General features: G+C 61.3%; 1 protein-coding gene across 5 annotated transcripts in view; it reads right to left on the bottom strand.

The window, feature by feature from the left end:
* The window catches only part of PDE4C (phosphodiesterase 4C), a 105,130-nt gene that overhangs the window by 4,019 nt on the left and 76,561 nt on the right, over nt 1–24,550 (bottom strand). For all 5 annotated transcript variants that reach the window (XM_037885882.2, XM_037885883.2, XM_037885884.1 and 2 more), the window contains 12 exons: nt 21,780–21,971; nt 21,125–21,161; nt 20,243–20,316; nt 19,888–19,937; nt 16,569–16,681; nt 9,030–9,123; nt 5,715–5,893; nt 4,889–4,987; nt 3,111–3,275; nt 1,943–2,042; nt 1,225–1,379; nt 376–498 (listed from right to left, as the gene is read on the bottom strand). In XM_037885882.2, coding sequence (XP_037741810.1) covers nt 376–498; nt 1,225–1,379; nt 1,943–2,042; nt 3,111–3,275; nt 4,889–4,987; nt 5,715–5,893; nt 9,030–9,123; nt 16,569–16,681; nt 19,888–19,937; nt 20,243–20,316; nt 21,125–21,161; nt 21,780–21,971 — 1,381 coding nt within the window. The remainder of the gene's footprint in view (nt 1–375; nt 499–1,224; nt 1,380–1,942; nt 2,043–3,110; nt 3,276–4,888; nt 4,988–5,714; nt 5,894–9,029; nt 9,124–16,568; nt 16,682–19,887; nt 19,938–20,242; nt 20,317–21,124; nt 21,162–21,779; nt 21,972–24,550) is intronic.

The raw sequence follows: 24,550 nt of genomic DNA, 5'->3' as shown, positions 1-24,550 counted from the left end.
AGCTGAGGGGGCAGGGCCCTGGCTGGACATTTGCTTGTTATCCCCCTGGACAGCGCCAGAGCAGCCCAGCCTGGAGCCAGACCTGGCTGTGGCAGGGCCTGGGGCTGGAGCTCTGAGTGCTGGGGTGGGGCCAGAGAAGGTGGGTGGTTGGGGTCTGTCTCGGGTTCAGAAGGGCAGAGGGGGCAGCAGGGAGGAACGTCGCCACCAAGGAGTGTCACTGTCGCATCACAGGCCGGAGACCAACCTACGTGAGCCGTTCAGGCCGATGGGGAAAGCAATAAGGAGGAAGGGCTGGGGCTTGCCCTGGCTTGCAGCCACGCAGTGCTGAGCTGCCCCATTCCATGGGGTCGGGGTCCCAGAATCCCTGGACCTCACCTGGATTCGGTCTGAGTAGTTATCCAGCAGCAGGACTCCCAGACTGGTCACCTTCTTGGTCTCCACCATTGTCTTCAGATCTGCCAGCAGGTTCATGTGTTTGGACATGTCCGTTGCGAGCACCTGCATAGAGGAGAGCGCACCCATTAGCCTGTGCCAAGCCGAGCGGCCCAGCCCCACGGTCAGCAAACCAGGCAGCCTGTCCCTCCATTCCCCCAGTACCCCGGCTCCAGCAGCCACCTCCACGGAACTGAATGCAGGTCTCTTGTGCCTCCTAGGCCAGTCCGATCGCTGGGGTCTGGGGTGGGGAACAATCCCAGACTGGCTGGGGAGGGGGCAGCTAGAGGGGACCTCGCAGGCTGCGACTCTCCTATTCCAGGGATGTCACAGAACAGGATGGAGACCGAGATCAGCTGTGCCCAGAGCAGCCAGGTCCTGTTGGGAGTGAAGGGAACAGCATGTCCAGCTCCCTCCGGGCCACCACTGAGTCTGCGGATTATTGACCCTGACTCTGTCAAGCCCTGCTGGGAGCTTGAGAGCCACCAGAACCAGCTGCACTGGGGCCGTTGCTCTGCAATACCACTGCACCAAGGGCCCCACGGAGCTGACAGGAGTCAGGTCAGTCAAAGGGGGCCCATTACTGTCAGGCTGTCATTCCGTGCAGACGTTGGGGGCTGACCTTGGGTTACCTGCTTTATGATGGCACCACGCTGCCCCGCCCTGGTGCTCAGGGTGGCTCTGGCACCAGCTGCACGTGGGGCGTCTGTAGGGAGTACCTAGGCCTGACCCCCTGGAGTTGGGGTCAGATCCTGCGTCTCATAAGCGCTGAGCAGGCCCTGGCCCCCTCACCATGTCGATGGCCATCTTGCGGAGCGACTGCCGCTGCTTCTTGCTGAGGTGCTGGAAGATGTCGCAGTTTTCCTCCTGGAGGAGCCTGAAGCCCACAGCCAAGTGGTGATTCTCCAGGACAGAGACGTCGTTGTACATCAGAGCCAGCTCCGAGTCTGCAGAGACAGGCGGGGTTAGCACAAGAGGCCGACGCGGGCGCCCGGCCGCCAGCTGCTGGCAGCTCTGGGTGGGACCCCTGCTGCAAAGGGGCCTGCGCTGAAAAATGGCTGGCACCAGCCAGGTCTGGGGCACCTCATGGGATACCCGGGGCCACGTCAATACCAAGTGCAGAAGCCATTCGGGGGGCAGGGCCTGCCCTTGCAGTAGGTGAGCATGTTTGCACTGTGACTGTTTGCAGAAGAACTGCATGTAAGCTCCCAATGCCCACGGCTACACCCGGGGTTCAGACCCACCACGCCCAGCACAGGGACCTCACGGAGCTGGGCCACATGGCACAGGGCCCCCGTACCCGTACCATGGCTCTGCTCTGCAGTAGGAGCCCTGGATTCGGTCAGGGGAGGCTGGCAGTGGAATTAACCCTGTGAGTGCCAGGCCTTTGCAAGGGCTGCTTCACCTGGCCAGTGTCTCATCACAGTGACCTGGGGCAGCCAGCCATATGACACACGCGTCTCCAGGGACCAGCCTGGGACCGGCGGGTTCCTGGGAGATCTGAACTCACTGGTATTGATCAGGAACTGGTTTGACACGCCTGGGTGGTCAACATCATGGATGGCGCTGGCGAAGATGGCAGCCATGACCTCCAGGTCCGTGAACACAGCCTGGAACGAGGGACGGGGGAAGGGAGTCAGAACGGAAAGAAAGCCGCTCTGCAGGACGACGGACGTGATGGGCCCACACACCGAACATGTGGGTTTGCACGCTGGGCGAGCCCGAGGTGCACGTCACCGCAGCCCATTGGGAGCAAGCCTCTTGGCTCTGGTTAATTGTGGCTGGAGGTGCCTGCACCCCGGGCTGCCTGCATTCTGGGGCAGCGAGCCGGGGTGAGGGAAAGTCGCAGTATTTCCCATACACTCCAGGCAGAAAGTGTCCCCCAGCTTGGATCCTGGTATGAACAGGTCCAGGATGGGACTGTGGGGAGACCCAGCATCTGCTGGACAACATCGGGGAGGAGCAAATGTAACTCCTACCCCTCCCCCCTGCAGCCATGTGTCCCACCCAGACAGGGTGACCTGCCTTCAGGGACCACCCAAAACTCCAGGGAACTGGGTTGCACGAGGGGACTGAGAGGAGACATGATAACAATTTTCAAGTACGTCAAACGTTGTTACAAGGAGGCGGGAGGTAAATTGTTCTCAATAACCTCTGAGGACAAGACAAGAAGCAATGGGCCTAAATTGCAGCAAGGGAGGTTTAGGTTGGACATTAGGAAAAACTTCCTACCTGTCGGGTGGTTAAGCACTGGAATAAATTGCCCAGGGAGGTTGTGGAATCTCCATCATTGGAGATTTTTGAGAGCAGGCTTGACAAACACCTGTCAGGGATGGTCTAGCTAATCCTTAGTCCTGCACTGAGTGCAGGGGACTGGACTAGAGACCTCTCGAGATCCCTTCCAGTCCTACGAGTCTATGATTCCTGTGCAAAGATGGCTCCTTAATTAAAGGATGGACAAACCTCCCTGGGGATGGATGGCTTGTGACGGGGTGCAGACCTAGCCCAGGTTGCAGAGAGACGTGCTCTGGGGGGCGCTGAGCTCTGGCGCCCAGGGGAAGACCTGATGTGCCGTTTTCCTTCCCTCCATGGAGTCACACCATTGTGCAGCCCCGCCAGCCGCCCAGTCTGGAGCCTGGGTGGGGGAGCGACTCCGAGAGCTGTCCCCACCCCCTCACCTCCAGAGCCGGCGTGGATAGCAGCACGTGCGTGGACTGGACCACGTCTGCGGCGTGGATGTTGTTGTGATAGGCCACATCGGCGTGGTAATGGTCCTCCAGGGTCATCAGGAAGGTGATGAAGGTGTCGGCTGGGATGCGGAAGGTCTTCATCAGGTCCCGCTCCTGCCGGGCAGCAGAGAGGGCGGGATGGGCTCAGTGCAGGGTGTTGACCTCCCCACTACCATTGCAGCTTCAGTACGAGCCAGGGTCAGTCCAGCGGAGAGAGAGCCCCAGGTACCCCAGGGCCAACGTGCTGCGCCAGCCATGCCCAGCCCCTGCCTGCCCAGGAAAGGGTGGGGTAGGAATGGTGGGAGCAGCACTGTGCCCGCTGCCCGGCTGCTTCTGCAAATCCTCCCCATCCCCTCCCCTGGCCAGGGGCTTCCGCCCATGCCTCCCCACTGCACTGCCACAGCCAGGGCCTTGCTGAGCTCAGGGAGGGAATGGGGGGGGGGGGGCGGGGGGGCATTAGCAGGATCAGGGCGGGGGCACAGCTCCGTGAGCGGCAGGGACACCCTGTGACGAAGCGGGACTGTTCTTAATGTTTCCTCTGAATACTGTAGGGGTGCCTCAGTTTCCCCTATGCATTTCTTAAGTCTCTAGGGGGTGGGATAAGGGGGTGTAATTGTTGCAGAGCAAAGGGCCAGGGTAAATAAATGGACAACACTCTGTCTCCTGGCAACTGATGGCCTGGCCCTTCCCCCCTGCAAGGTGAGAGCTAAAGGGTTGGAGAACAAAGGAATCCGGTGACCTCCTGGCCCGGGAAAGGGACAAAGCCCAGAGGAGGAGGGGCAGGAGAGAGTTTCAGTTTGAGGCTGGCTGGGGACATGGAGTGAAGGGCAGACGTGGCTGTCTGGCTCACTGCCCCCCAGAATGGACCCAGCTGAGGGGTCCTGTTCTCTGCACCTACAAGCTCTGTGTTAGACCATGTTCCTGTCATCTAATAAAGCTCTGTTTTCCTGGCTGGCTGAGAGTCTCGTCTGACTGCGGAGTTGGGGGGCAGGACCCTCTGGCTTCCCCAGGACCCCGCCTGAGCGGACTCGCTGTGGGAAGCGCACGGAGGGGCAGAGGAGGCTGAATGCTCCGAGGTCAGACCCAGGAAGGTGGAGCCGGGTGAGCTGTGTGTCCTGCAGACAGGCTGCTCCCAGAGAGGAGACTCCCCCAGAGTCCTGCCTGGCTTCGTAGGGAGCAGCTCCAGAGCATCGCCCGGGGACTCCGGGGCACCCCCCCACCCGCCCGCTGGCTGGACAAAGGGTTTTTAATTCAAGGCTCCAGGGAGTTTCTCCGACCCGTGGCTGACCTGGCACCTCCCCAAACCGCTGCCCTGTAGGGTCGTTCGGACAAGGAGGAGCTTGGGAGCGGTGAGGCCAGCGACTGTGCTGGGAGGTCAGGTTAGAGCAAGAGGCACCGTGCGGTTCCCCCCCGCCCCCGCCTACCCCCCCAGCCCTGCCCTGCCCCCATCCCCACCCTGCTCCCATGCTCTGCCCCCTACCCCTGCCCTGCCCCCTGCTCTGCCCCCTGCCTTGCTCCCATCCCTACCCCTGCCCTGCCCCCATGCTGCCCCTGCCCTGCCCCCATGCTCTGTCCCCACCCCTGCCCCCGTGCTGCCCCCATCCCTTGCCCCCCACCCCTATCCTGCCCCCCGTCCTAGCCCCCACCCCCACCCTGCCCCCTGCTACCTCCGGCTCCACGCTGCCCATGCCCTGCCCCCACTGGGAGCCACCCTGGGGCTCACTCACCTGGAAGATGCTGTACATGATGACCGTGAGTGGGCGGTTGCCAGAATACTCTGTGATTTTAAACATGTCAAGACCCCATTTGTTTGTATCTTCTAGTTCCTGGGAGAGACACGTGCCAGTGAGTCAGCAGGCACACACGCATGGCGATGGGACGGGGTGCGGGGCATGGCAGGCACATGTGTGGCGATGGGACGGGGTGCGGGGCACGGCAGGCACACGCGTGGCGATGGGACGGGGTGCGGGGCATGGCAGGCACATGTGTGGCGATGGGACGGGGTGCGGGGCACGGCAGGCACACGCGTGGCGATGGGACGGGATGGGGGGCATGGCTGGCACACACGTGGCGATGGGACGGGGTGGGGGGGCACGGCTGGCACACGCGTGGTGAGGGGACGGGGTGCGGGGCACGCCAGGCACATGTGTGGCGATGGGACGGGGTGCGGGGCACGCCAGGCACACGCGTGGCGATGGGACGGGATGGGGGGCACGGCTGGCACACGCGTGGCGATGGGACGGGGTGGGGGGGCACGGCAGGCACATGCGTGGCGATGGGACGGGGTGGGGGGGCACGGCTGGCACACGCGTGGCGATGGGACGCGGTGGGGGGGCACGGCTGGCACACGCGTGGCGATGGGACGGGGTGCGGGGCACGGCTGGCACACGCGTGGCGATGGGACGGGGTGGGAGGGTGCGGCTAGCACACACGTAGCGGTGGGACGGGGTGGGGGGGTGTGGCTGGCACACACGTAGCGGTGGGATGGGAGGTGCAGCCAGGGGGACATGGGGCCGAGGGGCCCTGGGGCGAAGCATTCCTCCCCCTGCTTACCTTGGCCAGGAGCCCTTCCTGGTCTGTCTTGACCCCGAAGCGAGGGATGCCGGAGCTGATGAAGCTGGAGCTGTGTGTCAGTTTCTTCAGGCCGCTGATCTGCGCCATGTGGCACGTCGACTTCTCCGCGACCTTCTCCTTAGGCGTCGGGGAGGGAATTTCCACCTCATGCTGCTTGTCTGGGGGAGAGAAAATGCAGGGAACGGTCAGCGCGTCGGGGACGGCCCCCCCGGCAGGCCATCGCCCTCTGGGAGTTGGGGATGCTGCCCGGGTCCGGACCTTGTGACCATTCCAGACCCTGCCTCTGTCCTGCTTCCTTGAGCAGCTGGTGAGCCGAGGCTGCTCTGAGAGCCAGCGGGCCCCGGGCTGGTCAGAGCCCACTGAACGCCCCCCACCTCGGAGCCCCTTGGCAGCACAGCTGGGTGAGGTCCATGAGCAGCATGACACTGGCAGATTTCCAGCGGGGGTGCCCAGGATCGGGACACCACTGCCAGGCCGGGGGAAAGCCCCTGAGCCTGTGCCCCAGGCAGCGGGTGACGGGCAGCAGGGGCAGTGGGGAGTTCAAACCGGAAGCTCCCCCCTCCCCCTGCGAACACTGCGTGACCCTTGCCAAGCGCCTGTCAAAGTCCCGCACTGCGGCCCAGCGCCCGCACTCAGCGCCTGAGGGCAGCCGGCTCAGTGCCCCGGCCTGTGACCGGGCTTACTGCTGTCAGTTTCCGAGAGAGTTAAAATCCTGGAGCAACCCCCGTGCGTTTTCCGCCCGAGCCCCACGGCTTCACGCTGCTCAGGCCTGACCCACCCGCCATACGACTCAGACCCAGAATTGACGTAAGCAGAGTCGAATAATATTATCTCTGCCATGGCAACGGGAGACAATGTGCTGAGGAATGTTGGAGCTTCCCAGCTAAACTGATGTTTCAAAGACCAATTCCTCCCCTCTCCCCTGGTGCACATGCACGTGCACGGATCGCCTGTGTAAACCACCCCCCGCCCTCTCCCCGACACACACCAGCACCGGGAACCGTGGCAAGCCGGGGTTCTTCATAGAGACACATTTCATTTCCAGACAACTCTGCTCCATTGCCCTTAGGGTGCTGTTCCGAGATCTGCCAGAGGCTCCCAGGAGAGCCGCTGACCTGCTCTGTGCCTCAGTTTCCCCATCTGTAAAATGGAGCTGCTGACGCAGCCCAGAGGCAGGGCTGGGAAGCTGCATTCATTCTGACTGGTAAAGTGCCCCAGGGGGCAGGAGTGGTGCAGGTTTTATCTGTGGAGGCCTCTCCTGTTCCTGCAGCCAGGTAGGTACCCAAAGGAATGCTCCCTTTGTTAAAGCCCCACTATCTCAGCAAAGGGCCTGAGACTTTGCAGGGCGCCCCAAGGCGTTTGCATTCCTCAAACAGGCAGCTGCTGAAGGGGGGCGAGGAAACTGAAAGCAAAGCCAAGTCTGGGACAGGGCTGATCCAGAGGGACAAGCGCTGGCTTACCGGGCTGCTTTGAGCCCTCAGCCCCAGGAATGCAGGGTCTGTGCACGGCCCCATGCAGAGCTGGGCTGTGCAAGAGAAACCCAAAGGAATCGGCTGCCAGCTGCACCCAGCGCATGCTGCCCAGCTCTGCCTGGACACGGCACTGCAATTCAAGAGCCAGGCGCCCGGAGATGAGCCCCCTGCCCTCCCACTGCCAGCTGACTCCAGCAGGAGGGCTCTGGCTGAGCTCCGGCTCCACCCTCTGCTCTGCTGGGAAAGGAAGAGACACAGGGAAAGCATCTCGCCTCCAGGTCAGGTCTGGATTGCAGTTACAAAGGGACACAGGGGACAGAGCCCTGGAACAGCTGTGGTGCCCTGTGCCGGACATGGCTGGAGGCGCATGGTGAGAGGCCAGCAGCCTCTGGCTGGCACCGGGCAGCGTTCATATAGTCACTGGTGTCACCGTCTCTCCGTGGTCGGTCCGCACTTCTCTCCGGTCTGCAGCAGGTGTGCGTACAAAGCTCACTTTGATCTGGCTACCTCCAGTAACAGCAGCAGTGAAGATGGAGGAGCCCCCCCATCCCCCAGGACGCTGGGTCATCCTCAGGGGGATGGCGCCCCCAGCTACCACGGCTATGGTGCTCTTGTTCTTGGAGGCTCGGGCGTGCCGATGCATGCTGCAGTCCCACTCCCGAGCGCTCTGCAGACGGACCCTCCGTTACAGGGCAAACCCTCCTCTTGGACGCGGGGGCTGGCGGCAGTGACATCAGCGCATGCTGAGGAATGTATCTTCTGGCCTCTGTGTCACTATTTTGTGGCACTAGAAATGTGGCCGGCTCTTTATCTCCAGCTGGAAAGCCGGCAGAGTGCCCTGGGGCAACAGGCTGAATTGCAGCTGGGGACGTGTTAAACCAGGCCCTTCCTAAACGCTGGACACACCTTGACCACTGCAAGGCTGCTGGACCCCACCCCAACCACACTGACACGTAGAGAGTACAGCGAGCCGAGACGCAGAGAAATCCCTCCTGCCTGCCCCTCAATCCTGACCGGGGGTGGAGGGGGCCCAGGAGAGAGCCGCAGCCCCAGCTCTCTCCGACAACCTTGCTTTTGCCACTTTAATCAGCCCCGTCACATCCAGCAGAGACCACGTTCCCACAGTAACCCGGCAAGAGGTCAGGAGGGCAGATAAGGCCACTTCTCCTTTCTCTGCCGAAGGAGATAAAGGGGAGGCCTCGTGGGCAGCCATTCCCACGGCCTGTCATTGGGAAGAAGTGGCTGATGTGCTTAGCCAGGGCATGATGCAGGACCAGGAGACTGTGGCATGCCCTGTCTCTTTAGTGGTGTGTCACACAACTTCCCTAGCTGGCTGACACAGCATTGCCGGGTACAGCATCTTCCCCTAGCTACCGTCACAACAATCATTAGCCCTGTGATTACAGCCACCCCTGGCTCGCCCCAGCCCCTTTGTGCTGGTGCTTTGCAAACACACCCTGCCCCAAAGAGATTACACAGAATTGAATCAGAAACAAAATGCAAGAGGCAAGGCTCTTCCACCCCGTGCACCAATACCCCTCAATGTTTTCTGCCTGGGTTTGGCCCAGTCTAGGAAAGCCTAGAGACAATGGGGCTTCCGCACGTGGCCAGGGCTCGTCTCTTTGCTTAGCACTCAGTGGGGAGGTGATGAGGACAGTGAAGCACAAGAGAAAATCTCTGGCTCCAGCCGCCATCCCTGGCTTCTCACTGGTCTTTCAACTCCAGACATCACATTCTCTAAAGGAAAGTGCCACCGTGTATGGACGGGGCACACCTGGCATATGGACGGGGCAAGCGCGGCATCCCCGGCTCTGCTACTCACCCAGGAAGGTGCTGGAGATGTACTCAGACACCTGGTTGCCAGAGCGGCTGGTTTCGGAGAGGTGCGACAGTTCCCTATTCAGCATCCTTTTAAACTGCAAAGACAAGAAATGGTGCCCATTAGGAACACGGCCAGGGGACCTGAGCAGGGGGACCCGCCCCAGCCTCCATGGCCCTGCCCAGGGGAATGGGAAACGGGTGGAGTGGAAGCACCAAGCGGGCTCTGGGGATGGCAACAGGAATTCATTTCCCTGAGCGTTGCAGCACTCTGCCCTGGGAGGTTCTCACGTGTTTTATTGTAATGTGCTCATAATGACCTGGGCCTTCCAAGGCGTACGACACCAGACCTTGCACCGCGGAACGGCACCAGCAGGTAAACACAGAGCCGTAGCCCGCACAGGTGCGAGCTGCACGGACGTGACCACGGGCTGTTACATGAACTCGCTGCATCTGGGCCTGTGATGCAGGAGGGAGCGGGGTGGACTGACCGAGGAATGTCGTCTAGTTCTACTGGGACTGTGCCCTGGGGATGGGAAAGCAGGGGATGAGCCTGTAACCTGAGCCAGGAAGGCGGTGGGGCCAGGTGACACCTTTGCCTGGGAAACTGGACAAAGGCTAGAGGAGAGAGCCTGCTGGAGGGGTTTTGGTTTCAGTTTGGTGCTGGGTGGTGGAAAGCAGAGGAACCCCAAGGCTGGGGTCTAAGCTCCCTGCCCCCCAGAAGGACTTGACTGAGGGGTCCTGGTTGTACCCACAAGCTCTGTTTTAGACTGTGTTCCTGTTGTCCAATAAACCTTCCGTTTTACTGGCTGGCTGAGAGTCATGGTGAATCCCAAGAAGAGGGGTGTAGGGCCCTGACTCCCCCACACTCCATGATAGGGCTGTTGTCCCATTTCATGCTCATTCTTGGGGAATATCCCAGCAGGTGCAGCTGAAGCAAATTGTTCTGATCACAGGCTGCTTTCAGACCGATTTTCTTCCCTGGGAGTGGGCTGGACCCTGCGTTCACACCATCATGTCTGACACACGTTGCACGTGGCACAATCACAACACGTTGGCAGCCTGGCCCCTGATCAGCTGGGAGGCGAAGGGACTGGCTGGGCCTGGGAGGGAAGCCCAGAGCTCAGGACTGGCAGGGCGGTAATTTGAGCACCCATTCAGGAAGCTGGCTTTGAAGACAATCTGCTCAGTGAATGGCCTGCCACCTGAAGGCTTTTATCGCTGCTGTTATTAGGGGTGGTCTCTATCATGGGAGGCCCAGAGGCCCCGGTAGAAATTGCTCCTCAGACGTTTGCCAAGTTCGCCTCTGGACAGGTCAACACAGGGTCGCGCCTCTGCTCAGCCAGGAGCTTGGCAGCAGGTCTTGCTCCCTGAACCCTGTGCTTTGGGATCTAGCTTTGGCCCTTCGCTCCCAATCACGCCCCTTTGGGCAGGAGACGAGCCGTACGGCCTGTGTGGCCGGGTGACAGCAGCGGCTCAACCCTCTCCGGGATGTACGCAGCGTGCATGGCCCACTGCTGGCCCACTTCTCCCAGCAGAGCACGGAGCCCCAGGGATTGGGTTAACTCTTCCAGCCCAGGAGTGGCAGGCGTCAGCGAACATGCGTATCTGTCCCTGGCATGCCCCTCGCCCTTGTGGAGCATGGCCCCACAGGGCTGCTGCAGTGCTGGGCGAGGGAGGGAATTCACTCTGGATCGGTCCCACTGCACAGCCCCACGTGCGTGTGAAAGGAGCAGGGAGCACACAGAGCGTGGGAGCTACTGCCATGGGCACAGGCTCAATGCCACCCTGGAGAAGGTGCCTGGCAGGGACCCTGCGAAGGGCACTGGCTGAGCTCACCGGGAGAATTTCCAGGGGGTGACGTTGGTTCTGGGGCAGGAGACAAAACATGACTGGGGCAGCTAAAGCCATCATCAAGGGCCAGGGCTGGAGGCAGTTGCTCGAGGCAGAATAGGACACCCAATGGGAAATACGGCTGGCCCTGCCTCCCCAGGTGGGCACCTATGCCTCAGTGCACAGCCAGGGGCACCAGGGCTGCATTTTGGGACTCTGTGGCTGGAAAAGCCGGCCCCCCTCCCCGCTGCAGGGGAGCTGGCACTGTGAGGACTGGGGGCCAACCTGCCATCCCCTGAACAGCTGCCATGGGTGACACGCTAGACCTGGGCTCTCCAGCACAAGGGTGCCCAGGGGGGCAGCCTGGCCCCAGCACAAGCAGGCTGCACCCTGCTTGGGGTGTGAGAGCCAGAGGGCAGGACCGGACCAGGCTGCCGCGCCGTTTGCTGGGGTGACAAGCCCCTGGGCCTGGGGCCAGCTCACCCACTTACCTTGATAAAGCCCCAGGCTACGGAGATCCAAGGCCTTGCATCAGGCATCTCAGCTTCCCGCCCGCAAGCCTGGCACCATGCAGCCGGGAGCCTTCGGCGGAGCCAGGGATGCTCCTTGGGAAACGGGGATTCGTCCCCCCTTGGGGGGGCCGGGAGCTGGGGGGGCCGGGGAGGATCAGCCGAAAACCTGATGCCCCATGAATCGGAGCAGGATGCTGAGCGCAGGATGCAGCGCAGGCCGTGGGGGCCTGGCGGCTCGGCTCCCGGCTGCATCGCGGTGGGCTGCGGGCGTCCGGACCCACGCCCAGCACCTTGCGCCTGTCCCAGGCACCCCAGGGCTGCTCCGCCCGTGGCAGGGAGCCCCCCCAGCGCGTGCTGCCCAATGAGAGAGCTCCGCAGCAGGGGCAGGACCCAGCACCGTGCTCCCATTGGCTGCCTGAGCCCCCCGAGGGAGCCCGCTTTAACCCTTCGTGTGCTGCAGGCCAGCCTCCATCTCAAAGATTGGCCAGGGGACGGAGCCTGGCTCGGTGCAGCTGCCAGGACAGGCGTGGGGAGGACTGCGGAGCGGGGGTCCTGGGCTGTCACGGCGACAGCTCTCGCCTCTGTCCCCCTGGTTCAGGAAATGGGGCCCAGTCCTCGAGGTGGGTGCAGCTCAGGACGGCAAGGTGGGGCCAGGGGCACAGCGGGGCTGGGGGTGCACCCCGTGGCTTGAAATGGTTTCTATTATATGCAGGGTTTACAGCTGGGTCAATGGATCTCAGCACCCCGGGCCGAGGGCTGGGCTGCCGGGCTGCGGGTGCTGGAGCGAGAGCTGGCGAAGGAATGCCTTTTACCAGACCCTCGGCTCTTGGCGAGAGAGACAGCGCGTGTGTACAACGCAGCCTGGGGTAGCCTCTGCTCCCGGTTACACCCCTGGCACCCCGCTGAAGCCTGAGCTCCCGGTTCCGCTTCTGCGCGGTGCGTGTGTGTATCGGGGCTCTCCCCCACCCCGCAGATCAGACCAGTTCTAAGGAAGGCCCAGCCCGCAGTCCTGAGCCACTTGGCAATGCAAGCTCCTGAAACCGAAATGAGCCGGAGAAGGAGCCGAGGTGCAGATCGAGCGGCGCAGCGCATGCTGCTGCAGCCACGTCTGCGTAACACCAGGAAGGAAGGAGCGGGCGACGTAAGCCGAGAACTTGGCGCTGAACACACACGAGCGTCTCCGCTGCCTTCTAGCCCGCTCCAAACATTCGTCAGAGCGGAAGGACCAGGAACCTAATCGCTCGTGGGCTTGGCTTCTGCTAGAGCAATTGGCCAGGCAGGTCCCTCCGGAGGAGAGCGGGATTTTCTGCCTCACATTTCGTCAGCACTGACAAGTTCCAGGACGGCAGTGGAGACAACATCCAACCCTCTCCGGGCAGGACTTGGCAGCTTTCAGAGCCCCTGAGCCTGGATACGCATGGCAGAAGAATCTGAGCACATCCTAAGTGTCTATGGACCTATCTTCATGGCCTCCCTGGAGGCAGGGAAGCATCATTGTTCCCATTTACATAGGTGGTGAACTGAGGCATGGAAAGATCCAGTAAGTTGCCCTAAGTCACCCAGGGGGTCAGAGCAATAGCTGGGAACTGAGCCTCGCTCCCCCGACTCCCACAGCCAGGCCGTAGCCACACGGCCACCCTTCCTCTGTTGCCGCCCTGGTGAATTACGGTGCAGTTCTTGCCAGTGCCGACAAGGCCCCAGTGACTACACACCAGCACCACCCTGGTGCTCCCCTCTCTCCACGAAGCAGGGGGAAGTCCTTTGGCTCTTCCTGGGTTGCTCGGCACACCCTGGCGGCTGAGTGTGAAGGCCTGAGGTCGCAGGCTTAAGCGAGTGCCGAAGGCTGCGATCTGCCTGGAGGCGGAGAGGCATTAGACCAGCACTTTAGAGGCTGGGCTGGCTCCCAATGTGTTGGCTTTAAGCTCTGAGCCCTCGCTTGATGGCTTGGGACCCGGTTCCCTGAGACACACCTTCCCTGTGCCAGGACACCACGGCTCAGACCAGCGAGGCCTACAGCTGAGACCCCTCGCTAGAAAGGGCCAGGAGCTGTGGGCAGGGCATTCACTCGGGTTTGGCACTCACCCCCCGTTCGGTTTGCCAGAGCCAGGGTTTAACCTTTCAGGCCCACTGCACAGCCCGGATTCTCTCTGGCTGCTGCAGCGTGAGCGGGTTGGGCCGGGGCTGTGTGTATGCACACCCCTTGTGCGTTGAACCCCATGAGAAAGGCACCAGAGCCCACACAGTCAAAGAACTAACCATAAATATGACTACATACTAACGCCTCCCTCCACCCACCTGGGCCTGCCGTCAGCGAGCGGAGCAGCAACGTCCAGCCCTCCGAGCGGGGCACACTGTCACCGAAGGACCCCATTAGCCATTGCACCCCAAAGGTAAATCTGATCTGGGAGCGAAGAACGTGTCAGTGCAGAACTCAGTCAGAGAAGAGCCCTGAAGCAGGAACGTAATTCCTGAGCTCATGGTGCGTGGGGAATCCCAGAGCTGGGCACATTGCTGAGCCTGCTTCTTGCTACCCTGGTCAAGGGCTCTGAAGCAGCAGACACCCTCTTGCCAGGAGCCCCCTGCGCCACCCCAGAGGGAGCGCACCCCGGCCACACACCGTGTCTGGTGGAGATTTTACCCACGTGCCCCCCATCCGTACAGTGGGAGCCAACGCACAGGGGGCAATGAGGCCGAGTCTGGCGCTGGGGTGTGACGATGTGACGCAGCAGGGAGGGGGGAGTGTTGACCTGGGAATGTGCCCTGGGGATGGGAGACCTGAGAGCCTGTCACCTGAGCCAGGAGGGGGAGGGGGAGGTAACACCTCTGCCCGGGAATGTGAAGACAGGCTGCAGGAGGGAGCCTGCTGCGGGGGTTTAGTTTTCAGTCTGGTGCTGGGTGGAGGAACGCAGGGAACCCCAGGGCTGGGGTCTAAGCTCCCTGCTCCCCCAGAAGGACTTGACTGAGGGGTCCTGTTTGTACCCACAACTGAACTGTGTTCCTGTTGTCCAATAAACCTTCTGTTTTACTGGCTGGCTGAGAGTCTCAGTGAATCCCAGGAAGAGGGGTGCAGGGCCTGGACTCCCCCACACTCCGTGACAACTGGTGGTAGCGGTGGGATGTACTGCACCCCGTGAATGGCGCTTCCTGCAGTAAGTGACTGGGGAACAATAAAACGAAGGGGGATTGACGGGGACCAGGCGTGCTGAAGATTCAGAGAGAGACGGTTTCAGGGGGCGGTTAACCCCTGGGAGTGTGTGACCAGAGAGAAGGACTTTTGCAGTAACAGGGTCCCCCGGGGGATTGCAGCGAGCGGTCCCAGGGGCGGAGGAGTCTGCAGCTCGACCCTGGCAAAGAGGTGGTGACCTCAAGAAGGACTGGCACACGAGGGGTTTTTCCTGGAAACCGTAGAAAGCTGCCCGGCCTGCGAGTGGCCAGCCGGGAGATGTACGCTAAACGCCTGAAGAGCGACCTGGTGGAGCTGTGCAGGCAGAGGGGGCTGCGCATTGGGAAGTCCACCAAGGAACAGCTGATTGCCCAGTTGGAGGAGAGGGATCGCTTGGATGACCCGATCCCTGTCCCGGAGGGAAGCCGCCCGGCGGACGCAGCGTGGGCCCTGGGGCCTGACCGGGCTGGGAGGGGTCAGACTGCTGCCGAGAGACCCTTCCTACCTAGGCCTGGGGGAGGGGGTTGGGGGAAGCCCAGCGAATACCGAGGGCACCCTAACCCCGGCAGCCAGCAGGGGATCCTCCCGGCGGAGCTCCCCGTCCCTGGAGTGGATGGAATGGGAGAAGGAGATGAAAATGAGGGAGCTGGAGGATCATGAAAAACAACGTCATCATGAGCAGGAGGAGAAGGAGAGGGAACGTCAGGAGAAGGAGAAACAAAGACAGCATGAACTGGAGCTGGCCAGATTGAGGAGCAGTGGGGCCCCGGCTGCGGTGAGTGAGGGGGGACCCAAGACTGCAAGGAGCTTTGATAAGTGCTTCCTGGTCCAGTGTAAGGAGGGGGAGGACATAGATAGCTTCCTGACGGTCTTTGAGAATGCCTGAGAGATGCACAGGGGTGACCCTGCAGACAGGCTCCAGTTTCTCACCCCCTTACTGGACCCCAAAGCCGTGGAGGTGTACAGCTGAATGACAGGGGCGGAGGCAGGGGACTATGAACTGTTCAAACAGGCCCTGCTCCGTGAGTTTGGGCTGACCCCCGAGAAGGTTCCGGAGTCAGCGTAAAGCGCCTGAGGTCACCTACCTACAACTGGTCAACGGATGCAGGGATATGCCGGCAAGTGGACAGCTGGGGCCCAAGCTAAAGAGGACCTGCTGGACCTAATCGTACTGGAGCAACTGTATGAACAGTGCCCTTCCGACCTCAGGCTGTGGTTGGTGGACAAAAAACTAAACCCCCCCAGCAGGCTCCCTTCTGCAGCCTGTCTTCACATTCCCGGGCAGAGGTGTTACCTCCCCTGCCCCCTCCTGGCTCAGGTGACAGGCTCTCAGGTCTCCCATTCCCAGGTCAACACTCCCCCCTCCCTGCTGCTTCACATCGTCACATGGGGTACGCCTGGTAGTGTCACTGTGGTGTGAGGCAGTGTCTCTCCGGTCTGTGGTTGTGCAGCGCCCAGCGCAATGGGTCCTGGCCAGTGACTGGGGCACCTGGGCTCGACGGTGACACACAGAGCAGCAGCAGACCTATGCTGAGTCGGGCCCCGCGGGAGTTGCATGGAGCCAGGTTGCCAGAGGGCTACTCACCCGTAGCTGCCTTGGATTCAGCTGGAGCTACCGCTACCAAACGCAGAGGCACCTAACCCAGCAGCTTCTGTCGACAGTGCTGGCCATAATCTGCCAAGCGCCCAGCAGAAGGTGCTAGCCCCATGGCTCTGGTCTGGGGACCATTTTCCAAAACTTCCCATGTCAGCTGGCTAGAGTGTTCTCCACTTCCTGTCCTGATCTGCTGCGTGCCATCGCTGTGTGTCAAACAGCTGCCGCACTCCAGCCCAGAGCAGGCTGCATTCCTGTGGGGGAAGGGGGCAGGGGAGTGCGACCCCCTGCGTCCAGGCTCTGCAGGACGGGGCGTGGGGCTCGCCACCAGCTCTCTCTGCACAGCTGTGGCCCACAGGACGGCTGGGGTGGGGGTTTTTAGGCAGGAGCAGGGTCGGTCAGGGATCGTGGGCTCCCGCGAGGAGCTGCTGCGTCTCTCACCTTGTTGGAGGCCATCTCGCTGACAGAATGCCTGGTCTGCAGGGTCTCCAGCTGGTCCAAGCACCAGTCCAGTTCTCCCAGGGTCTCGATCGCCAGCTTCTGACAGGCATCCTCTGCGGACAGAGAAGCAGGTGGCATGGGGGAGGGTGCTCGCTGGCCAGCTGGCCGGAGGCCATGCCAGCATGCCCCAGGCTCTCAGCATCACGCCCGTGCCCCCTGGGCCATGCACAGCAGCCGCTCTGTTCCCAGCGTTGAACGCCTGGGCCCAGACGTGCCCTTGCTTCACAGATCGGCGCCCGGGCAGCGCAGCAGCCTCTAGCCCTGAACTTCTCTCTCCCGCTGCCTGGCCTGCTCTGCCCCCTCCCGCCGGGGCTGTGCTGCGCTCGGCCTGCCTGCCGGCCGCACGTGCTGCGGGGGGAGCCGAGCCAGGGGTGCTCGCGGGGCCGGCTCCTTACATAAAGCACAAATTGCAAATATCGGGTGGAAGTTGCAGCCATTGGTTGTGTTGCCATGGTGACAGCAGGGGGTTGGGCCTGCCGTGTTCGGTGCCAAGGGAAGGGGCAGGGCCGGGGCTCTGGGGGGATTTGGGGTCCAACAGGATAACGACCTCCGTAAGGAGCTCGAGAAGGGAGCTCTGCTCCCCCGGCTGCTGCAGGCACCAGCTACCAGGCGAGTCCTGCCCGGGGCCCAGGCAATCACACGGACTCCAGCACTGGAGCTTGTGAGCGGCATCGTCCCTCAGAGCTGCCCTGGAGCTGGGCCTGCCCCCAGCGGTGCGGTGCCAGGCCCCGGACGTTGCCGGGAGCCTGTCCGAGACGCTGACCAAGGCACAACCACGGCGCAGAGCCGAGGGGGAGCCGAACCCCAGCCTGGCTGGGGGAATTGCTGCGTGACTTTCTGCCATGAAACAACAGGGATTTCTGGGCCCAAGCGGCTGCTTTCCCCAATAACAGGCCACACTGCACCCCCCAGAGTCGGGGCGATGGGAGCTGAGCCCAGTACACACAGTGGGGCTTGGCCAAGCTGCCGTTTCCTCTGGGCAGCAGCCCATGGGGTGAATGTCCCTGGCCCGAGGCCCTGCTGCCCTGCTAGCTAGGTTCTGAGGGCAGAGGGGATGTGATTGTCGGACCTCCTGCCGGGCACAGCCAGTGACCTGCCCTGAATTAATGCCGGTTTGAGCCAGGGTATAGCTTTCAGGAAAACCATCCCTCGTGAGGGAGACCCCAGCACAGCCCATGGCTAATTCCACTCATTGCATCTTATTCCCAGTCTGAACTGGGCTAGCTTCAACTTCTGCCGTTGGATCTTGACAGACTTGTGTCATCATAGTCCCCAAGCCAGATCAGGTGCACAGCTGCCCTGGCATTGATGCCCAAGGTGCAGGGGGCGAGGCCCCAAGTCCAGGCAGGCCCCCCTGCCAGGATTGGGCCCTACACTGGGCCTTATGACCCTGCCCCAGACAGCAGCCCTGTATTATAGCAGAGATGTCCTGGGACACCCTCCCATCCAGCCACCCAGGAAGGGAGATGCCCACGCCCCCTGCTCTACCCAGTAAGGTCAGGCCAGCCTCGAGAAGTACTTGGCCCTTCAACGGGGCACAGACTTCTGCAGGGCTGCCAGCCTCTGGGATGAGGGGGTTTATGCCCTGCTTCCACCCAAAGGTGCCCCGGTTCCCCACTGGCTGGCTGAGGGGTGCCCCTCTGGCCCCCACATGGCATCAGCAGCCCCCACGCTCACGCCCCAGGCTGAAGCCAGCTGCACTCGGGTTTGTGTGTGTGCTGCGGGTTGGCCGGGGTCAGAGGAAGCCGGGGCAGGGCCCACCCAGCAGCCCAGCTGCAGGCAGCAGGCCTCCCGCCGGGGCTGGAACTCAGGCCTGGAGACAGGAGCAGAGAGTTTTATTAATGGAACGTCTGACGTCAATAGGAGACTTTTCCATCCTTGCTGCGGCATGAAGAGGAGCCAGCCAGGAGGGAGCAGGCGAAAACCCGACATGGATCAGGAGGGGCCGTGCCAGAGCCACGGCACACTCACCCCTTGGGGGACTGGGCTGGGGAGGGTGAGGGGAGCTTCATTCCCACAGGCCTGGCCACAGGAGGCCCCATCTCCAGGAAGCTGCCATTGCAGCACCTCATGGGACATGGCTCCCGGGGATCATGATGGGGATGGTGCCAGTGACACCATAAGAGGGGCCAGGCATGACGGTGCCCATGGCCAGGGGTGGTGCCTGTGACGAAGTGGGACTGTTCTTAATGTTTCCTATGAATACTGTAGGGGTGCCTCAGTTTCCCCTATGCATTTCTTAAGTCTCTAGGTGGTGGGATAAGGGGGTGTAATTGTTGCAGAGCAAAGGACCAGGGTACATAAATGGCTGACACTCTGTCTCCTGGCAATTGATGGCCTGGGCCCTTCCCCCCTGCAAGGTGAGAGCTAAAGGGTTGGAGAACAAAGGAATCAGGTGACCTGGCCTGGAAAGGGACAAAGCCCAGAGGAGGAGGGTCTGGAGGGAGTTTCAGTTTTGGGCTGGCCGGGGACAAGGAGTGAAGGGCAGACGGGGTTGTCTGGCTCACTGCCCCCCAAAATGGACCCAGCTGAGGGGTCCTGTTCTCTGCACCTACAAGCTCTGTGTTAGACCATGTTGCTGTCGTCTAATAAACCTTCTGTGTTACTGGCTGGCTGAGAGTCACGTTTGACTGTGGAGTTGGGGGGCAGGACCCTCTGGCCCCCCCAGGACCCCGCCTGGGCCGACTGGCTGTGGGAAGCGCATGGAGGGGCAGAGGATGCTGAATGCTCCAAGCTCAGACCCAGGAAGGTGGAAACCGTGTGAGCTTCTTGCCCTGCAGACAGGCTGCTCCCAGAGAGGAGACTTCGCCAGAGTCCTGCCTGGCTTCGTAGGGAGCAGCTCCAGAGCATCGACCAGGGATGCAGGGACAGGCGCCTGAGCGGATGATGTGCCCACGTCCACCGTTCTCACCAGACTGACGTCCCAGCACCAAGGCGAGCTGCAGCCCTGGCACTGGACAGCAGGCAGCTGCTCTGACTTCCCGGCCCTGGGCTCTGCAGGGCAGGTGAGTGATGGCTGAGGCCGGAGATTCACGTCCTTCTTGCTGGGGAACCCTGGGCCTCGGCTCTGATGGGGCTGGGAGAGAGGGATCCTGGGGGGAGGCCAGTCGGGAGAGAGAATCCTAGGGAGGGTCTCACCCTCCCCTGTCAGCTCTAACCAGCTGCTGCCGGCTGCCTCCATGCGAGCCGCCTGTGCCCCGGGACAGCCCTGCGGTTGGTTCTGTTGCTGCAGTGAGCCTGGCGCCCGCAGGGAACTTACCCGACAGGCTGGCCTTGCACGCAGATGGTGGGTTGCTGCTAGAAGTTCTCCTGCAAGACACGTGGGACAGGCAGCGGCTGAGCGTGGCATTGCAGGGGTGCACCTGAGTCAAACACAGTCCCCTCCCCAAGGCCACCTCCCCACCCCCCATACACCGGGAAGCAGCTTCTGCTGTGTACATGGGAATCAGATTCTCCCCCATCTCCCCTTCCCAGCCCATTGTCCCCAGGATCATTTGCTCTGTGCTCTTGGATCTGGGGGATGCTCCCCACTTGCCCTTGGGACCTCGCCCCCTGGGATGGGCCCCCCAGTATGCATGTTCGAACCCCTCTGCTGCTGGCTGCTCCCCACTCACTTGCTAGCCATGCGGTCCTGCAGCTGTGTCAGCATGGCAAAGTTGCTCCTGACAGTGCGCAGGCTGGCCAGGACCTGTGGGAGAGGAAGGCAGCTGCTGAGGGCAAGCAGCGAAGAAGGACCCTGGGCGCGGGCCTGGAGCCGGACAGCTCAGCAGGCTCCTGGGGAGCTACGCCTGAGAGCCCCGTGGCTGGGAGCCTGGAACGTCAGAGCTCAGCCTGGAATTCACGCCACAATCCGCCCCACAAAGATGGCAGGAGCAGCAGCCCCATACGGGGAGAGTGTGGGGTGCATGGCCAGAGCTCACAGGCAGGATCTGCCCCAGGCCTGGGAGGTGGGTGGAGGTGGAGAGGAGAGGGGATGTCCCAAAGGCCTTTCTGAGCCCTGGAAGCATGTGCCAGGATGGTGCCTAAGTATTTGGGGGGTGGGGGAGCAGCTGGTGTTTGGATGGGGCAGGTGAAGTCCAGGGCTCTCTGCCAGGCCCGTCATTCTGTCCTGTCTGTCTGGACACTCCCTTCCCAGACTGCCTGACTCAGCGGCTGGGACCTATTATGCAAGAGGCAGAGTTTTCCCTCCTGGTAGAAAAGCCAAGGAGACATTCAATACCCTGGGCTCAGGGTTCTTGGGAGCAGTTCGGGGCAGGGACGGCCGTTTGCTGCGTGTTTGTGCAGTGCCTGGCACAATGGTGCCCCAAGCTGCTGGGCCTCCAGGCACACGTCTATGGGAGCGTAGGGGGCCAGTGCAGTGGTGGTCAGACGTGGTGGGTGCTGGATGGAGATGTGCTTGTCTGTGGGGAGCATGGCTTAGATCCAACTCCAGAGCAATTCCCAACTGCCCCAGCTTTGGGCCGGGCCGGGCGAGCCAGGGAGGAAGAGACTCTTACCTGCGCGAAGGGCGTGACGATCATGTCTTCTCCATGCCTGTACGGGAAAAACGGCACATGAGGCCCTGAGTGGGCAGTGAGGGAGGGGCTGGGGGGCGGGAACCCCATGCACAGGGCTGCCCCAGGGTCTGGGCACCACAAATTAGGGGGTGAGTGATATGCTGGCATGGAACCACCCTCTGCCCAGGACGGGTTCCAGCCTAATCAAGGAAGGCCAAGACACGCGAGCTGTGAGGCTGGGGAGCCCAGCTGGGGCTGGCCTGGCTGCTGAGCGGGCCCAAGCTGTGGTGTCTGGCCCCTGCGTTACACTAGCTGCCCCTTGGCACGATGCCCCCAAGCAATGCAATTCCAGCCCCAGCAGCTTGGCACCAGGCTCCCGCTGTTCCCTAGCCCTGTTCCAGAGCTATAGCCCGGTGCCCCGGGCCTCTTCTCCCTTCCGCACACTGACTTCAGCTTTGTCTGGCTGGACTAAAGACAGACAGACTGACTCCCTGTGGGAAAGGGCCCACACAAGGGCTAGGCCCTGCTCCAGTCCCGCTTTGGCCCTAGGCTGGGTGTCTTGGCCTATGATGGCCTGCCAGCCCAGGGCGCATTCCCCCCGGGGAGGGGGCATCCCAGAGGGGCTGCACGGGGCCGAGGCAGGGCTGGTGCTTACAGGTCGCTGGCGATGGAGGAGTTCCGGGACATGGCCTTGGGAGACAGGTCATAGTCGCTGTCGGAGCGGTAGAGGAAGGACTCCCGCCGCTGGCTGTGAGGGACGTTCCCATGCAGGACCAGCCCGGAGCCGGGGCTGGCTTGGGGGTCCAGCGGGCTCCTCCCCGACGAAAGGCCATTTTCAATGTCAAAGCTGCAGAGAGAGGGAAGGAGGAAAGACTCAGAAGAGGGAAGACAGCGAGCCAAGACCTGCCATGGGCCCACACCGCCTTGCCCAGCACGGGCTGCTCTGGGACGCTCCTGGCTAATTTCTCACAGCTCTGAACCCCACTCAATGCACACGGGGCCAGGCCAGGAGCCCAGGGAGCCTGAGGAAGGGGAGGGAACACAGGCACAGACCGATGAAAGGCCCGATAAGGGGCAGGGAAAGGGGTTTCTGAACAGCTACAGCCCAGTGTTAGGATATAGATATTCAGGCCTGTCTGTAAAGGCCTGTACTTTAAGAATTTAGGGGTATTCTTATTACTTGGCTAGTTAGAGGTATAAAAGAATCAAAATCACTGTCTGCTGGTGTAAGGGCCTTCTCTTACTGTGACAGTTTGAGGCCCTGTTCTTAGGCTAAGGCCTTTGGCTAAGCAGCAGAGGCAGCCATAAGCCAGGAAGCGAACAGTCACATCCTCACATTCCAAACTAGCCACATTGAAAGAAGGTGCTATTGGGCTGTTAGGAATACAATCCTGTCCTGAATACAATCCTGTCCTGATAATTCCTATCACCTCCAAAGAAAGGGAAGTGCCTAGAAAATGTAAAAGGAAACTTAGTTTGATAGCATCCTGTCTGGCAAGAACTCACTTATCAATAGCTGGGATGTGAAATCCTCACTTCTGTATTGTTTTCCCACTTTGCTATTGTTTGTCTGTATAATCTCTGTCTGGTTCTGTGATTGTTCCTGTCTGCTGTATAATTAATTTTGCTGGGTGTAATCTAATTAAGGTGGTGGGATATAATTGGTTAGCTAATCATGTTACAATATGTTAGGATTGGTTAGTTAAATTTCAGTAGAATGATTGGTTAAGGTATAGCTAAGAATATTACTATATAAATTAGGGGCAAACAGGAAGTAAGTTGGGATTCGAAAATAAGGAAAAAGGAACTTGTATTTAAGCTTGCTGGAAGTTCACCCCAATAAACATCGAATTGTTTGCACCTTCGGACTTCGGGTATTGTTGCTCTCTGTTCATGCGAGAAGGACCAGGGAAGTGGGAGAGTGAAGGAATAAGCTCTCTAACACCCAGACTCCTCCGTCAAACTGCAATCAGGGCACAGGGCTGTGGGGCAGACCCAGCCTTGCCCCACAGGCAGCCAGGCACACTGGGGTGACTGTCACAACCCCCACTTGCTGCTGGCTCTGTGGGCGAGACCCCCATGGCAGGCGACCCCCATGGCAATGAGGTGCTCTGGCCACCCTAGCTCTCGAGTATAACCCTACAATTACAAACCGGGGTGCTCTGCAGCACCCCTGCTCCACCCCAGCATGCCCAGCCCCATGCCAGCCCCCCAGCACCCTGAGCACCCCCAAGGCCCAGGCACCTGGGGCTAAAAGCTCCAGGCCCAGCCCCCTGCAGTGCCCCATTTACCCCCGCACTCCCCATAGTGCTGCATCCCCCCAGCCCTACTGCCACTGGCCCATCTCTGGGCCCCCTGGGGCAGGGCAGGCATCCTGCCCGTCTCACACGGTGGGCTCCCCTCTGGCAGATTGTTTTAATCCGAGGGGAGCGGGGTCCTGGCTCTGGGAGCAGCAGTGGGTGGGTGCAGATCTGGAGCATGAAGTGGCGCTGGGGAACGGTGCCCAGCCCTATGCCTTGCTGAATGGGCAGGTTCTTATCAAGCTACAAACGGGGACCAGGCCTGGCCCCCGGGCATACTACGTGCTGCTCTACCAGCCTGAGCCTCATCTACCTGGATTCCTGCACTCAGCCAGCTGCCACCCCCTAGCGCAGGGCTATGAGCCGTGCCAGGGCAGCTCAGGCTGGTGGGGAGGCCAGGGCGGGCTCTGGGCAGCCAGAGACTCCTGCCAAATACTATTTGTCTAGTGCCTGAGTCCTACTGTGAGCTTTACCACTGACTCACTAGGCTGCCTTCTGCCTCAGTTTCCCTGTTTGTGTAACAGAGGGCGTGATATTCACCCGCCACTTATGAACTTCTGGGATGTGCTCTAAGCCCCCTGCAGAAGGCAGCTCTCCAAGGGCCCGGTCCAAAGCCTGCTCCAGGGAGACACTCCTGGCAGTCCTGCAGGCTGTGCACCAGGCCCTCACGATCCCTGCTAGGGACAGCTGTAAAGAGCCAGGCTCTGTGGACGGTGCAGGGACCCAACCCACAGGTCAACATGAATTAGGGGCTCAGTGCTGCTAGCCCCGGCTCTGCCCCGCCCGATCAAAGGCAATGGTCCTGGTAGCGCTGCCCAAGCCACCAGCACATCCCCCAGGGCTGGAGCAACCCACAGCAGCAGAGCCGACCTTGGGAAGAAGAGGTCAGCGCAGCCGAATGCTGCTCTAACAGCTGCTCAATAGGATTTTCCAGCAGCAGCTGTTGCCCCCACTTTGGGATGGAATCAGGAGCCCCCGTTCCCATCGACTGGCCCAGCTCAGCTAATCAGCGCACTTGTCTCCTTCCCTGCAGGAAGGTCACAGCCGGGGCGGGGAAGGGAACAATGGGCTTGGCCGAGCCATGTACCATCCAGAGGGCTGGTTCACGGGGATTTGTAGGAACCTG

This window comes from Chelonia mydas, chromosome 25, assembly GCF_015237465.2.
Source record: "Chelonia mydas isolate rCheMyd1 chromosome 25, rCheMyd1.pri.v2, whole genome shotgun sequence".
In the NCBI taxonomy this organism is placed as follows: Eukaryota; Metazoa; Chordata; order Testudines; family Cheloniidae; genus Chelonia; species Chelonia mydas.
The sequence above is the reverse complement of the archived record's forward strand: the minus strand, read 5'-3'. Positions and strand labels throughout refer to the sequence as shown.